Consider the following 14,556-nt stretch of genomic DNA (forward strand, 5'->3'; position numbering starts at 1 on the left):
GCATCCGGCCTCCACCACTAAATCCCTGTTTCTCTTGCAGGTGCATGAAAAATCAACGTGAATCCGCTTGTAACCTATGCGTCAAGGCGGGGTTGTCATTTTCTGCATCGTTTGGATTTATCAATTGCAAAAATAAAATGTTAAATGTTAACACATTAAAATCCGTTATTTTAAGAAAATATTAATTGTGGGGTGAAAAAATGTATTAAAATTAAATATTATTAGCGTGATCATTCAGTTAGAATACAGGAATAAACTGTCTGTCATAGCTGTAGAATTTGTGTAATATGCACATTGTGCTTTTTCTCTTGTTGAAAGAGAAGGAAGTGTTACCAAAATAAATAATGTATTAAAAACTTTGTCTGAGCATCAAGCATTAACAGTTAGGCTATTGTATCCTCCTGTCGGCCTATCAAAGACAGCCCTCAAATCCACTGAGCCAATCAAACGTTTTAAAACTGTGAGAGAAGCATCTCATTGCAAGTTTATATTCATTATTCAAATATCATTAACCTGCACGATATAGGATGAGGCTACTTTATTTTTCATATTTTTCCTCTCTATCTCTTTCTATCTCTCTCTCTAACCTATAGATTGTTAATTAATTCTCAATTATTACATATGTTTTAAAATCATTTGAAAAATGTATCATCACAATGAGTGACCTTTTGGAATATGATTAAACAGTAAGTGGATATTGAAGGTTCTTGTGTCTGTTATGTACATTCTGAATATTTTCCTGTACCATGATTCGTTTCCCGAGTGGTTGGTTATAGGTGAATGCTAGATTTGGTATAAGGGTGACTTCGTGAAAAACAGTGCTTGAGTCATCTTTTGGACAGTTTGGTATCCATGATACCTGTGTTGTGTCTGAGTTGTCACTGCTCTGGTATGGGGGTGAGGCTGGGTTTAGACTGAGAGGGTCTGCTCTAGGTTAAGAACACACTCCACACTTCCTATCCACTCCTTCTGCCTGTCTGATTTACAGGGAACGAATTTGTATGCATGTAGGTTTACCATGTTTATGCAAAAAATCCAGATTCTGGTATTAATTAGAGCAACTTCCTACACTTCAATATTGATCTGGGACATCAGTGTAGTCTTTTTTCGTTTGAGAATGGTCTATTTAAGGCACATAATAATAAATTAACGTTGCAAAGAAAAAAATATCTACTTAATGATAGCAAATTAAATGCTAATTGTGTTTAATGCATCCTTTATTTAGTCTATTCTAAATTAATGTTTCGAGTAAAAAACGAACATTTGGGGAAACCGTTTGTTTTCATGCTGTGAAATACTATCTATCATTGCAGTTGTCATTTTGTTTACTGGCATAGCATGAACCCTGTCAAACCACAAGGAAAATCTGTGAGCCGCTGAGCTCTATAGCTTATAAGGCCTTACGTAGCAGGATATTTTTGTGAATGGGTTGTATAAAAGCAGTAGAGCATGAAACCTTATTTAATGAAAACCACACTTGAGGCTTTATAAGTAGCCTAAGGGCTGGGTGTCCTGCGCTTAGCCTAAACAGTGCAGAGAGATGGCTCGAATTATATCGACATTGTTTGATTTTAGACAAGGCCAGAGACATTTGCATTTTACACTTCCTCTATAGTCAGAAGTCTAGATAAGTGAGTTTAGATGTTTAGACACAGCCGCCAAAATGAGTCTGTCACCTTATCAACGCAACTACGCCTTTATCTTGGATATGAATTTGATTCGCTCTGTCGTTGACTTCCTTATAAGGGGCATTTCAAATGAGACACTCAGCTGAAACTCCCGAGTTGCGCGCCTCGTCTCTCTAGAATACAGACCTCCAGATTTCCTTTCATAATCCCGCCGTAGACATGTTCACACGATCCCCCGTTATTAAATGTGCCTCTTTCTCAGAGCCACAGTGATAGCAGTTGTCAAATTGACAAAACGATCCCTTATTACCATAATTGTTATAGCGATGTCTCCAAAACCAAATCAAAGTACTCAAGGCCTATCGATGGACAGAGAAAAATGGTTTCTCAAAAAATATGTTTTTGTTTTTTTATAATGGGTTTTTGCTGTTAGTTTCCTTGTCACTACTAACTTGTATAAGAAAAGCCAACAATACTTACTTAAAAATGTGCCTCATTTTTAAAACTATATTTTGCCTGCAGTAAAGTTTGTAAAGTTGTAAAAGATAAGTCTAGTTTTATGCAACCATGTCTTAACTAAATCATTAGATTTGATTGAATACACACCGAGAGGAGAAGTAGGCCTATAGGCCTACAAACTCAAAGTCCTTTTAACAAAATAGACTCGCCTACTCCTGAGCCCTGTCAACTTTTTTAGAAAATGTAATGATATGTGTACTCAATGCGTCCATTAGGCTATAGACCTTTATAACATGTCTTAATAAATATGTCGTGTATTAAGAAATGGACCATTTGAGAAGTCATTTGTTATTCAGGTTTATAGGCCTATTTTCTTTAAAAGATAGGATACATTTTCCACAACAACAAAACAATTTTATCATGATATACATGATTTAGGTATCCTAAATCTCGCCTTCTCTCATCCCTACTCTTGTAATCTTGTCCTCGCATTAGACAAATCACCATCGTTATCTCAGTCAGATAACCACATGAGTCTACACTAAATCCCTTCCACAAACAATGTACAAAGGGAAATTCAAGCAGCCCTACATTTCATCGAAATAACTGTAGATTAGTGATTGCCTGTGACATAGGCCTATACATGCGTAACGTGTTGTCAATATTTTTTTGATGGATTAATTGTATTTCATACACTCTCTGTCCATTTAAGTGCTGTCCTTTATCTAAACAGAACGTTTAAATAAACGACAGCACTTAAATGTTGTCATATAAAGGTACAGAGGGGTTGGGAGAGGAACAGAACAGGTACAGAAGATAAAGCAATCATCGCTCTCCCTAAAATGAAATCAACTCCATGAGAAGTGCCATGAACCCTTCATGAGCCCGATGCTTGGCGAGCTGTGATCTATAGCTGCACGGTGGTGGGGTGTGAACTCTGCACCGAGACCCACCGCATCAACCTACCTCTGACTGAGGATGAGGCATCATGCTGAACACCCAGAGACTTAACTACACTGTTTTCTGTATACAACTAGATAACTACACAACCGTCTGATGGCAATAGGTGACATATAGGCTAAACCTACTTCACAGCAAATAATCCAACAGAAATCTTACCTTGTTGTAGCTTTACAGAATTTAGTCCAGTGATCCATTTATTAGCATGATACAGTTATGTAGGATATTCGTAGTTTGGTCAAGTGGAAATGAGAATGTTTGAATTAAACAAAAGATACCTCACATAAGCAACCATTTCTTTTTACAAACAAAAATATATAGACTAAGAAGTTCCATCGCAAAATTAGGAAAACGCGATTATGTTTTGCTTTAAAAAAGACACACAAATTAACCAAACACTAAACGCGCGATAAACCCCGTATGTTCACATAAATATCGCTAAAAAGTTAAATATTGGTCTCAATAATGTTGCCTGATCTGTAGCTGTGCTGGACTTTAAAAAGCTGGTATTGAAACGTTACCTGGATGCCCGATCTCTTCTGCCACCCGATCTAAGTCTCCCTTAATGATCATCTCAACAGTCTTTTGGAGTAATTTCTGACGTTTCAATTTTGAACTGCCAGCCTCCAAAAACCATGCCAGTTTTCCAAGCACGACTGCCAACTATTTTTATTATTAATTGCTATGAATTTCTTGTTACTCTCTTCGTACTCTCTCTCTCTCGCTCTCCCTGCCCCTCCCCACTCCCTCTCTTTCTCACCCCTTCCTATAAAAAAATACGTGCTTTAGTCCAGCATCAGTTTCTCCTATTTTATTTTGTAATTTCCTCGGCATTTTTTTTGTTTCGAGGCAATAACGTGCGCGGGGATGATAATGGAGCCTCTATGCACCCTAAGTGTTTTAGCGCCCCATGTGATGTCAGTCTTTAATAAAACTAAAAGGTAAACTCAAGGGCAGGAACTTCAACTGACCCCCACTTGAACTTCACAACACATCGCGGCTTCGTCTTAAAGAGACAGGTCTTTATTGTATATCACACGGCCCACTGCAGTCCTACACTGAACTGAAGTTTGGAGACATATGAGACCCGTAACAAAAATGCACATGGTCAACAATTAGACTATGAGGAAATAGCCTACACACCGATAGATGATGGCTGGTTTATTCTTATGCCATTTGACTGAAACGGATCTATAACACTATACCCTTTTAGTTAATGGATATTTCAATTAAACCTACTGATAATGTTAATCTTATGATAGTGCTTAAAATGTGTACTAGTCCTAGTGAGTGAACCTTTGATATCCTATACGGATGTGACATTCTACAGTCCAACCCCAATTGGCTAACTTAGAGCCACCTCATCATTAGAGTTTGGTGTCAAGTGTTTGTAGCCCAAGGCCTAACGAGTCTCACCTGCTTATGTAAAGACAAGCAGACAAGAGTTTACAGTAAGTAAACTGCCACAGTCCATATCCTGCGAGACTCGGCGCACTGACAGAGGTGGGCGGGGAGGAGCAGAACTCTGTCCCCTGATATTTTTATCCATCCATCAAATATAACTATAAGGTAATCCTGCAACCATGCACTATATAGTAACCTAGTGGTGTAGTTATTGGCCTTATTTGTTTTCGCGCGTAAACGTTGTTTCGTGCGTAAAACGTGGGCCTATTTTGGAACGGAAAAGGTACCTCTATGTTTTTGGTAGGCTAAATATATACGCAGTAACAGGTGATTAAGTGTACACATAAATTGTACTGTAAATTAGCTCAAAATAATTACAATATATTCATAATGAAGCTGTTAGGGCTGTTTAGGGCAGGTTTGTGTTTGTTTTCAGACCTATAGTAATTCAGTGTTCCACACACAGTAGTACACACTTCTGAAATTGATCATGTTTGTACAATAACAAATTATTTTAGCCTAGGCGTTGCTATTTTTAGTACACAGTTATAGTTGCACTATTGGCTGACAGTCTGAAAATCGTGAAATCTCTCTCAACCAGCTTTTGTCATTTACATCAGTTGTACAACTTTTAGAAGCTGAGCATATGTCAAAAAAATTTTTTCTATCAATTGACTATATGTATACAATCTTTGGCTACTAATTATTCAATATTTCTGTTAGTTGTCACTGCGAATGGGCCTTTTGCCTTTATCGCGAACATCTTAATAAGTTAACAACATTATTTTGAATTACTAAGGCATGTTTCCTTTCTCGAATCATTCCAAGAAAAAAATGCAACTTGTCTTCAATAGATTTTTTCAGATAGGCCTAGAGATGCCCACGAGAGATTTTGTTTTAAGCAACCTCACGATAATATAAAGTTTTAAAAATGCGATATAACATGCCAGCTCCGGACGCGTAAATTTAGTCTATACTTGCCAGCTGTCAGACACAAATGTTAAAAAAAGTTTATAAATATATACTTAAGTAGGAGAGCTTTTATAGCCTATTGCCTTCACTGACTAAATGCACCTAAAGTCGCAGTAAGTATCCAGACGGGATGTCAATATGCATGAGGCTAGTGGAGGGCATCGCGCTCTCTCTATCTCTCTCACATCTGTCATTTACCCACCTCGGACTCATGTCTGGTGTCGTGGCCGTTTGTGAGTTCTCCTCCTCGGGATTCCCCCATCCAGACTTCCACGCTCACTCGCCCAAAATTCCGAGCTATTAGCAACCTCTTCCGTGCTTTCTCCTGTTCTCTATCACTGCTCGCCCGTTCTCTCTGTCCCGCACACTCTTTAATTTCTCACGTGCTATAGTACTATATCAGACACCTCTTCAGATTTGGTCCGGGTCCGATCAGACCAAGGTTTATGGCCGGGTGGATGCGCCCACAGCGACACCCAACGGTTGGCATTCTAGGATGTTATGCGCACCAGCAGCAGCCTTCGTTGCGTAAAGGTACCGTCATTAACTGCTAAACCAGTTAATTTGCACTTTGTGCTTATATTATATTTGGAATTATGAAAAATCCATATTACACGATTGCTTTGTATTTTCAGTGTATATACTTTCTCCATACTCCAAGCTGTGTGTGAACATTTTCTGTCAGACTCACTGTATTACCAGACATGCCAGTGTAATGGGGCAACCTCAATGGATTTCTCATAGAACAGATCAACCCATCAGTAAAGCACACAAAACCATACCGATACCAGTCATAATTTGTTCCAAAACTTTCTAATGTGATGTCATTTCTTCCCCTTAATAATGACACAAACATGGGCACAATACTTTTAACTATCTATATAATCCATAATTTAGAAAATATCTAAAACTGTACCAAAAACATTACCTTTTTTTGCAAAATTAGATGGATTATTAAAATCAGATACATTGAGGTTAATATTTTGTTCATATTAACATATCCTGTCTATTTTAGACAATCTGTTATTTTGAACAGGAAATTATATGTCAACTTGTTTGTAAATGCATGAGTCTAAACTTCTCATTTGATAGTGCTAACTACCAAATATTTAGCAGGTGTCTAAAATACATATTTACTGTACATGACAGAAATCAACAAGGTTTCCATAAGACATTTGATTAAGTCGATTTAGTTATTTTGGTCAATCAGTGAGTTACTGAAAGTGAGTTTCAATCAGTCTTATCTTTTATGATCACAACGACTCAACCGTTCCCTATAGAAGATTCTATAGGCCTTGCTGTGGATTGTGACTGCTCCCTCCAACACCCAATCCTCCCATTGTCTGACCAACACCATGTCAATATGATAAGAGCTGCTACAGGTTATTATGAACACCACTGGACGGATCCCTGATTATTTCACCGTCATTATCTTGTTGCTGCGCTTTAGACAAAAGATGTTGATTTAGTAGGACACTTACCGGGCAGAAGCCTATTCGTGTCTCAGCCAACGTGTGTTGTGGTATTTCAATCACAATAGCAGCTGACAATCTTCTGATCCAGGGTCTTCCTCTTGGTATTATCCAAGTTCAAGATGCTGCTGGCTGCTGTTTCATTAGAGTGGTCAAAGTCACTCGAGGCCTCGGGCCTAGCTTGGTGGAGAGAAGAGAGAGGATAGGAGGTATTGTCTCTCACTTCCAGGTTCCCATGATGAACTGTTGATAACCTCAGTCACAGTGGTGGGCAGAAGGGAACCAGACAAGGATATGGGCCATCTAAGGACCTGTGAGAGAGCTTCGATACATTTTCATAGTATAGTACAATAATATAACATGGGAATACACCATTTTATTAATTCAAATGTTGTTGTTTTGTTTTGGTTGTAAAACACATATAAGTATTTGTACTGAATATCACAGCATAAGAAAAAACAAGACTGTCAGAAAAAGTGGGTTGTTGGGTAGGCCAACATTACATTTCTCACTTCTCTTCCTACTCTGGTTGATTTGGTTAGGTAGACCTAAAGTACACTTCTCTCTTCCCTCCCCTCTCTTCTCTCTCTGTTTGGATATAACAGTGGTCTTCCCAGACAGGGCCTTATCTGAGATGTCAAGCACTCTCCAGAGACCTGCACTGGACATTTAACTTCAGTTTTTTTAAACACAATTTACCATAAGCTGGTGTGCGACAAATCTAAAACATTGAACTCTTAATGAACTGAGAAAGCTTCCAAATTGCTGGTGGAAGCAATGATTGAATTAAGGACTGTGTTTGAGGAGTGCTGAGCTGGAACACAAAACAGAGAGAGAGAGAGAGAGAGAGAGAGAGAGCGAGAGAGAGAGAGAGGGAGAGAGACAGAGAGAAAAAGCGACAGAGAGAGAGAGAGAGAGACAGAGAGACAGAGAGAAAAAGCAACAGAGAGACAGAGAGAGAGAGAGACAGAGAGAGAGAGAGCGGGAGAGAGAGAGAGAGAGCGGGAGAGAGCGGGAGAGAGAGAGAGAGAGAGAGAGAGGGGGGGAGAGAGACAGAGAGAAAAAGCGACAGAGAGAGAGAGAGAGTGTATGCAGAATACATAGCCACTTCCTCCAGGGTCTCCTTCCTAATATTGAGTTGCAACCTCTTTTGCCCTCAGAACAGATTCAATTTGTCAGGACATGGATTCTACAAGGTGTCCAAAGCTTTCCACAGGGATGCTGCCCATGGTGACGCCAATGCTTCCCACAGTTGTGTCAAGTTGGCTGGATGTCCTTTGGGTGGTGGACCTTTCTTGATACATATGGGAAAATGTTGAGTGTGAAAAACCCAGCAGTTTTACCGTTCTTGACATGCTCAAACCGGTACGCCTAGCACCTACTACCATGCCCCGTTCAAAGGCACTTCAGTCTATGTCATGGAATGAGCAGGTGTTCCTAATGTTTGTGCACTCAGTGTATTTACGACTGTGTCAGGGCTGGAATTTTGTGTTTGTGTGTGTGTGTTTTTAGAGCAGGGTTGGATCAACTTGGATGGATGTAGACCCAACATGAGTTAGGAATTTTTTGCAGACAGTTGTGAGGAGGAGATACGAGGGCGCCAGCCCTCCAAGGCTCAGAGCACCTTGTTTCAATTTGCGCTCAGAGTGACTAATAACATTCCAATCAAGTTATTATTGCTCCATTATTGTCTGGCAGGTGGCCTGCTGCAGTCAAGACAGTACAGAGCAGAGCAGAGCAGAGCGGGAGGGACCAGGGGATAGAATGGTTCGCCTGCAGCCATCTTAGCAGCTAGTACCCCACCGCCCTACACCAGACACCAAGACCAGATGAATCTATTGTCACTCTGCTCCCAGTCCAACCTTCCAAGGGTCTTTCTCTCCCACTTTCTCTATTTTTCTCTCTCAGGGCAGTCTGCTCATTCTCTCTCTCTCTCTCTCTTTGACCCAGGCTCATCATCCCACTCTTCCTTCTCTCCTGCCCTCCCTGCGGACATGGCCACGGTCCTTATCAAATGCACTCCCCCTGAAGAACCAACCCTACACCAGAGATTGAACGGTAGGCTCAACATTGAATCACACCCTTCTCTTAAGTCAATGTAATGAGCAGCTTTGCGACAGTTTTAGAGGATAGGCGTGCAAGGCATGTCATTTGAATGTCCTGAGCTGTTGTGTGTTGTTTGGTCGCTATTCTAGTTCACCCTCTGTCTGTGGTGAGCAATTATCTTGCCATAAAAAAATCCAGATTAGAAATACTCATGGATGAGTTATGATAATACAGGCATAGTAGGAGATTCACGTCTCAGAGAAATGGCTATGGTAAGAGTAAATTGGTGGCATTGAAATATCTCTGCAAATCATACTGCAGATGTGTGAAAATGTATGTTTATCATAACATATACGTTTGATACGTTTATCACTCAAGGTGGAAGTGTTGGTTGGAGTAGCTCCAGAGGTGTGCAGCTGCCAGTCCTGTCCCTCAGGGCCGCCACAGCACCTACAGTTTGTTGGTTCCTGCGGATCATCAAGCAGGAGGAGTATATTGGTAATCCCAATGAGTGTGTGTGTGTGTGTGTGTGTGTGTGTGTGTGTGTGTGTGTGTGTGTGTGTGTGTGTGTGTGTGTCTGTGGTGCACATGGCTGTCCGCTGAGTGGTCTCTGGTCCTCATTAGCCTCACACAGCATAGCCCTTCCCTTCTCACCTCCTCTTCCTTCTCGCCCCCTCTAGTTCGAACCCCCTCTACCTCTCACCCTCTCCTTCTCACCCCCTCTTCTTCTCCTCCTCCTCTCCTTTTACCTTCCACTAACAGAGCAAACTTTTGTTTTCAGTGTCCTACGTACACCACACACCCGCTCCACCCCCCTCCTTTTCTCTCCTCTCCTCTCGGCCGACTAAATCTCTTTTCCGGCTTGATACTCGCTGAAAACCATATGGTGTGTGACATCATGAGGGCAGGAAGCAGGGAGCGCTAGCGAGAGCAAGAGGAAAGGGGAGAGCAGAACAGAGCAGGAAAGAGATTGGCTTGCCAGGTCTCTGCTTAGTGATGTCAGCAGATAGGCATTCTGGGAGGCCCGTTGGGGGGTGAGCAGGTTGGAAGTGGGTTTTTTTTCTTCACATTTCACTCCCACCTGGATAATCAGGGAAGAGAGGGGGGAGGGGCATGGACTGGAGGATGAGGGGGGAGGGAGGGGAGTTGAAGAGGGAGGGCGGAGGGGCATGGACTGGAGGATGAGGGGGAGGGAGGGGAGTTGAAGAGGGAGGGCGGAGGGGCATGGACTGGAGGATGAGGGGGGAGGGAGGGGAGTTGAAGAGGGAGGCCGGAGGGGCATGGACTGGAGGATGAGGGGGGAGGGAGGGGAGTTGAAGAGGGAGGGCGGAGGGGCATGGACTGGAGGATGAGGGGGGAGGGAGGGGAGTTGAAGAGGGAGGGCAGAGGGGCATGGACTGGAGGAGGAGGGAGGAGGGAGGGGAGTTGAAGAGGGAGGGCAGAGGGGCATGGACTGGAGGAGGAGGGAGGAGGGAGGGGAGGGGAGTTGAAGAGGGAGGGTGGAGGGGCATGGACTGGAGGATGAGGGGGAGGGATGGGAGTTGAAGAGGGAGGGCAGAGGGGCATGGACTGGAGGAGGAGGGAGGAGGGAGGGGAGTTGAAGAGGGAGGGCAGAGGGGCATGGACTGGAGGAGGAGGGAGGAGGGAGGGGAGTTGAACAGGGAGGGCGGAGGGGCATGGACTGGAGGAGGAGGGAGGAGGGAGGGGAGTTGAAGAGGGAGGGTGGAGGGGCATGGACTGGAGGGGGAGGGAGGGGAGGGAGTTGAACAGGGAGGGCGGAGGGACATGGACTGGAGAGGGAGGGGGAGGGAGGGGAGGGAATAGAACAGGGAGGGCGGAGGGGCATGGACTGGAGGGGGAGGGGGTCTCATGGACTTTGTATGAACTGCTTTCCTTCAGGGAACTGTCCCTGTATAATGATGTCTGTACTTTCTTACCTGTCGTACACACTTGCGTCTTGTCCCTGATTTGCACTCTGCTGCACACACATGAACATTCTCAAAGTGTTCGTGAAAGGTATTTAAAATGTTATGTTGGTCTTGGGCAGAAGAGTCATTCTGGGGATAACAGACAGTCCCATCACTTCTCTGCCTGAAGAATGTGGGTCATGTACATAGGGAAAGGCCTGGACCATCTCTGCCTCTCTGTAGATCATCTAGCTCGTCCTCTGTCTCTCACTGGCAGTCACAATCTGTACACCAGGCTTTTTGTCTGTCAGCCTCCCTCCCTTTCGCTCGCTGGGTGAACTCTTCAGCTTTGTTGGGAGGTCCTGGTCTCTGTACCATCACCCCCATTCCATCCAGCTCTCTATCAGCACACACAAACATACGCATAAACACACACATTCAGCCACATGTGCGCGCACACACACACCCACACCCACCCACACCCACCCACACACACACACACACACACACACACACACACACACACACACACACACACACACACACACACACACACACACACACACACACACACACACACACACACACACACACACACACACACACGCTGAACTACCCCTCACTCCCTGATTAATGGCAGAGCTGGGGAGTGTGCCAGGCCAGTTCCTTACAACGTGAAGGGAAGGGAAAGAGGACAGGAGAGAGAGAGAGAGAGAGAGAGAGAGAGAGAGAGAGGAAGGGAAGGAAAGACTGCTGCAGCTGTGGTTTTGGAGCCTGTCTCTTCGCCCCCTCGCTGCCCCCTCTCTCCATCTCCTTGCTGGCTCCTCCAGGGACACACGCCTTGGCCAGGCCCCAGGAACCAGGGAGTCAGGACCAGGCTAAGGGGGAGAAAGAAGGGGAACAAGAAAGAGAGGGTGGGATATCGTAAAGGAAAGAGCTAAATAAAGTGTGAGGTGATAGAAAAGTTTGGGAGAGTATATTAAATCGGGGGGAAATACAGGATTTATGATAAGACATTGTGATATCTTAATGGTGAGAGTGGTAGTGTGAGGTAAGAGATGTGTCCGGTGTGATCCTCTATCAGCCCTAGTCTGGTATGTTCGCAGTGTTAAAGTGTTGAGGATGGATTGATAATAAGAAAATAGACAGTGTAAGAATGGGTCAGACCACATGTGGTTGGCCTACTTTCTAGCATCGCTGTAACAATCCTGCCATGAGTTCAATACAGAGCTATGGTGTGGCTGAACATTCCCAGTCTACCCACATTATCAAATGATATGTTTCACTGTATGGAGAACCTACCATTGAGGGAACATTACTGATCCATTTGACATAAGAAATCTGTGTCATTACTTAACTGTTTGATGCACTGATCATTTACGAGTTTACTAGGTTTCTAGTGGTCTAAGACTGGGGTTTTCAAACGTTTCTTTCCCAGGGACCCCCACCCAGGCAAACCGGCGACCCAGGGACCCCCGCCCGGGCAAACCGGCAACCCAGGGACCCCCACCCAGGCAAACCGGCGACCCAGGGACCCCCGCCCGGGCAAACCGGCAACCCAGGGACCCCCGCCCGGGCAAACCGGCGACCCAGGGACCCCCGCCCATGCAAACCGGCGACCCAGGGACCCCCGTCCTGGCAAACCGGCGACCCAGGGACCCCCGCCCATGCAAACCTGCGACCCAGGAACCCCGCCCAGGCAAACCTGCGACCCAGGGACCCCCGCCCAGGCAAACCGGCGACCCAGGGAACCCTGTCCAGGCAAACCGGCGACCCAGGGACCCCGCCCAGGCAAACCGGCGACCCAGGGACCCCCGCCCATGCAAACCGCTGACCCAGGGACCCCCGCCCAGGCAAACCGGCGACCCAGGGACCCCCATAATCTGTTATGAAAAAATAATAATACACTGAACAAAAATATAAATGCAACAATTTCAAAGTTTACTGAGTTACAGTTCATACTTTTATTTATTTACCCAGGCAAGTCAGTTAAGAACAAATTCTTATTTTCAATGACGGCCTGGGAACAGTGGGTTAACTGCCTGTTCAGGGGCAGAACGACAGATTTGTACCTTGTCAGCTCAGGGGTTTGAACTCGCAAACCTTCTGGTTACTAGTCCAACACTCTAACCACTAGGCTACACTGCCGCCCCAAGGAAATCAGTCAATTTAAATAAATGCATTAGGCCCTGATCTATGGATTTCACATGACTGGAAATACAGATATGCATCTGTTGGTCACAAATACCTTAAAAAAAGAAGGGGCGTGGATCAGAAAATCATTCAGTATCTGGTATGACCACCATTTGCCTCATGCAGCGCCACACATCTCCTTCTGATAGAGTAGATCAGGCTGTTGATTGTGGCCTGTGAAATGTTGTACCACTCCTCTTCAATGGCTTTGTGAAGTTGCTGGATATTGGCGGGAACTGTAACACGCTGTCATACACATCGATCCGGAGCATCCCAAACATGCTCAATTGGTGATATGTCTGGTGAGTATGCAGGCCATGGAAGAACTGGGACATTTTCAGCTTCCATTATCATGTTGAAACACAAGGTGATAGCAGTGAATGAATGGCACGACAATAGGCCTCAGGATCTTGTCACGATATCTCTGCATTCAAATTGCCATCGATAAAATGAAATTGTGTTTGTTTTCCTTAGCTTATGCCTGCCTATACCGTAACCCTTAAATGAACATTTTTGGTATAGTTTCATTATTTTGACGTCTCCAGAGTTCACTCTAACGTAGTCTATTAACCAGAACGAGAAAGTTATCTTGTCGGCGTAGAGAGCATTTTGCTGTTGTAAAGCAAATTTTCACCAATTCTACAGTTTGGCATGGAGCTCAGAGAAAATTTAGCAGTTTTAAAGCAAATTTCCTGCAATTCTATGCATTTTGCCATTCGAAAGGCTATGTTCTTCTGCTCAATCATTATAATAAAATCAATGGGTATGTGGCCTGAACGCCTGTTTAATTAAACAAATATACATATTATCCCTGACTGTCTAGTTTTTATTTTGATTGTTTGTTCTCAAAGATGGTATTAATAAAAAAATATATATAGTTCAATATCTTTTCTGCATGCTTCCTATCTGGTTTTGGTTGTTGAAGTTGACACAAACTGTTTTTCAGTGTCAACTAAATTACCACTTAGACGGCCAGCCTAAGAATTGTCTATACAGAAAACCCCCTGTAATTAGCACCAATAACTGGAATTTCCTCCATATTAAAGGGATAGTTAAAGAATTTGTCAAGGAAGCCCTTTATCTACATCCTCAGAGTTGGATCAAAGGAATAGCTAGCATGCTAACTTTTCCTGTAAACTTGCAGCCATTGCGCTAACGCTAGTTAGCATTGACTCATAAAAATACCTATTATGTCCTTCATACTGGACACAGACAAATACAACTTGTATCCACGATGGTATGTATTCTGTTGCAGCTAGTGATATTCATAAAATCATTTTTTTTCACAATTGTGGACCCCTTGTTGTACCTCAGGCCAATTTTAAAATCCCACGTCTAAGAGATCATTGTTTTTTCTCAACCTAAGAATGTATAGCATTTGTGAGTGTGATTGGCTCACCCTCACAGCCTTGGAGTCCCAGGCTGGTGTGTGAGGCCCAGGCAGTCTCCCTTCTCTCCCTCTCTGTGTTTTATGTGCTGTGTGCTGCGGTGCAGTGACCTCCCTCTCACCCCGGT

At 43.7% G+C, this 14,556-nt stretch overlaps 2 protein-coding genes across 6 annotated transcripts in view; one reads left to right on the top strand and one right to left on the bottom strand.

Annotated features, from left to right (window-relative positions):
- LOC135552947 (hypermethylated in cancer 1 protein-like) overlaps window positions 1-5,816 on the bottom strand; it is an 18,261-nt gene extending 12,445 nt beyond the window's left edge. For 2 of the 4 annotated variants that reach the window (XM_064984906.1, XM_064984903.1), the window contains exon 1: window positions 5,626-5,816. Coding sequence is in view for 2 of the 4 variants with exons in the window: in XM_064984903.1 (XP_064840975.1) it covers window positions 5,626-5,685 (60 nt within the window). In the remaining 2 variants the exon portion in view is untranslated. The other 2 variants (XM_064984904.1, XM_064984907.1) reach the window with 2 other exon arrangements.
- LOC135552948 (basic salivary proline-rich protein 1-like) lies at window positions 4,448-13,835 on the top strand. 2 transcript variants are annotated; one of them, XM_064984909.1, is made up of 4 exons: window positions 4,448-4,616; window positions 8,846-8,953; window positions 9,320-9,439; window positions 12,287-13,835. In XM_064984909.1, the coding sequence occupies exons 2-4, from the start codon at window positions 8,890-8,892 to the stop codon at window positions 12,757-12,759; spliced, it is 657 nt and encodes a 218-aa protein (XP_064840981.1). In that variant the 5' UTR covers window positions 4,448-4,616; window positions 8,846-8,889; the 3' UTR covers window positions 12,760-13,835. The 2 variants fall into 2 exon arrangements, with proteins under 2 accessions (XP_064840981.1, XP_064840980.1); XM_064984908.1 differs by lacking the exon at window positions 4,448-4,616 and having other exon boundaries at window positions 8,714-8,953.
- Window positions 13,836-14,556: the final 721 nt, after the last annotated feature.

This window comes from Oncorhynchus masou, chromosome 13, assembly GCF_036934945.1.
Source record: "Oncorhynchus masou masou isolate Uvic2021 chromosome 13, UVic_Omas_1.1, whole genome shotgun sequence".
Classification (NCBI taxonomy): Eukaryota; Metazoa; Chordata; class Actinopteri; order Salmoniformes; family Salmonidae; genus Oncorhynchus; species Oncorhynchus masou.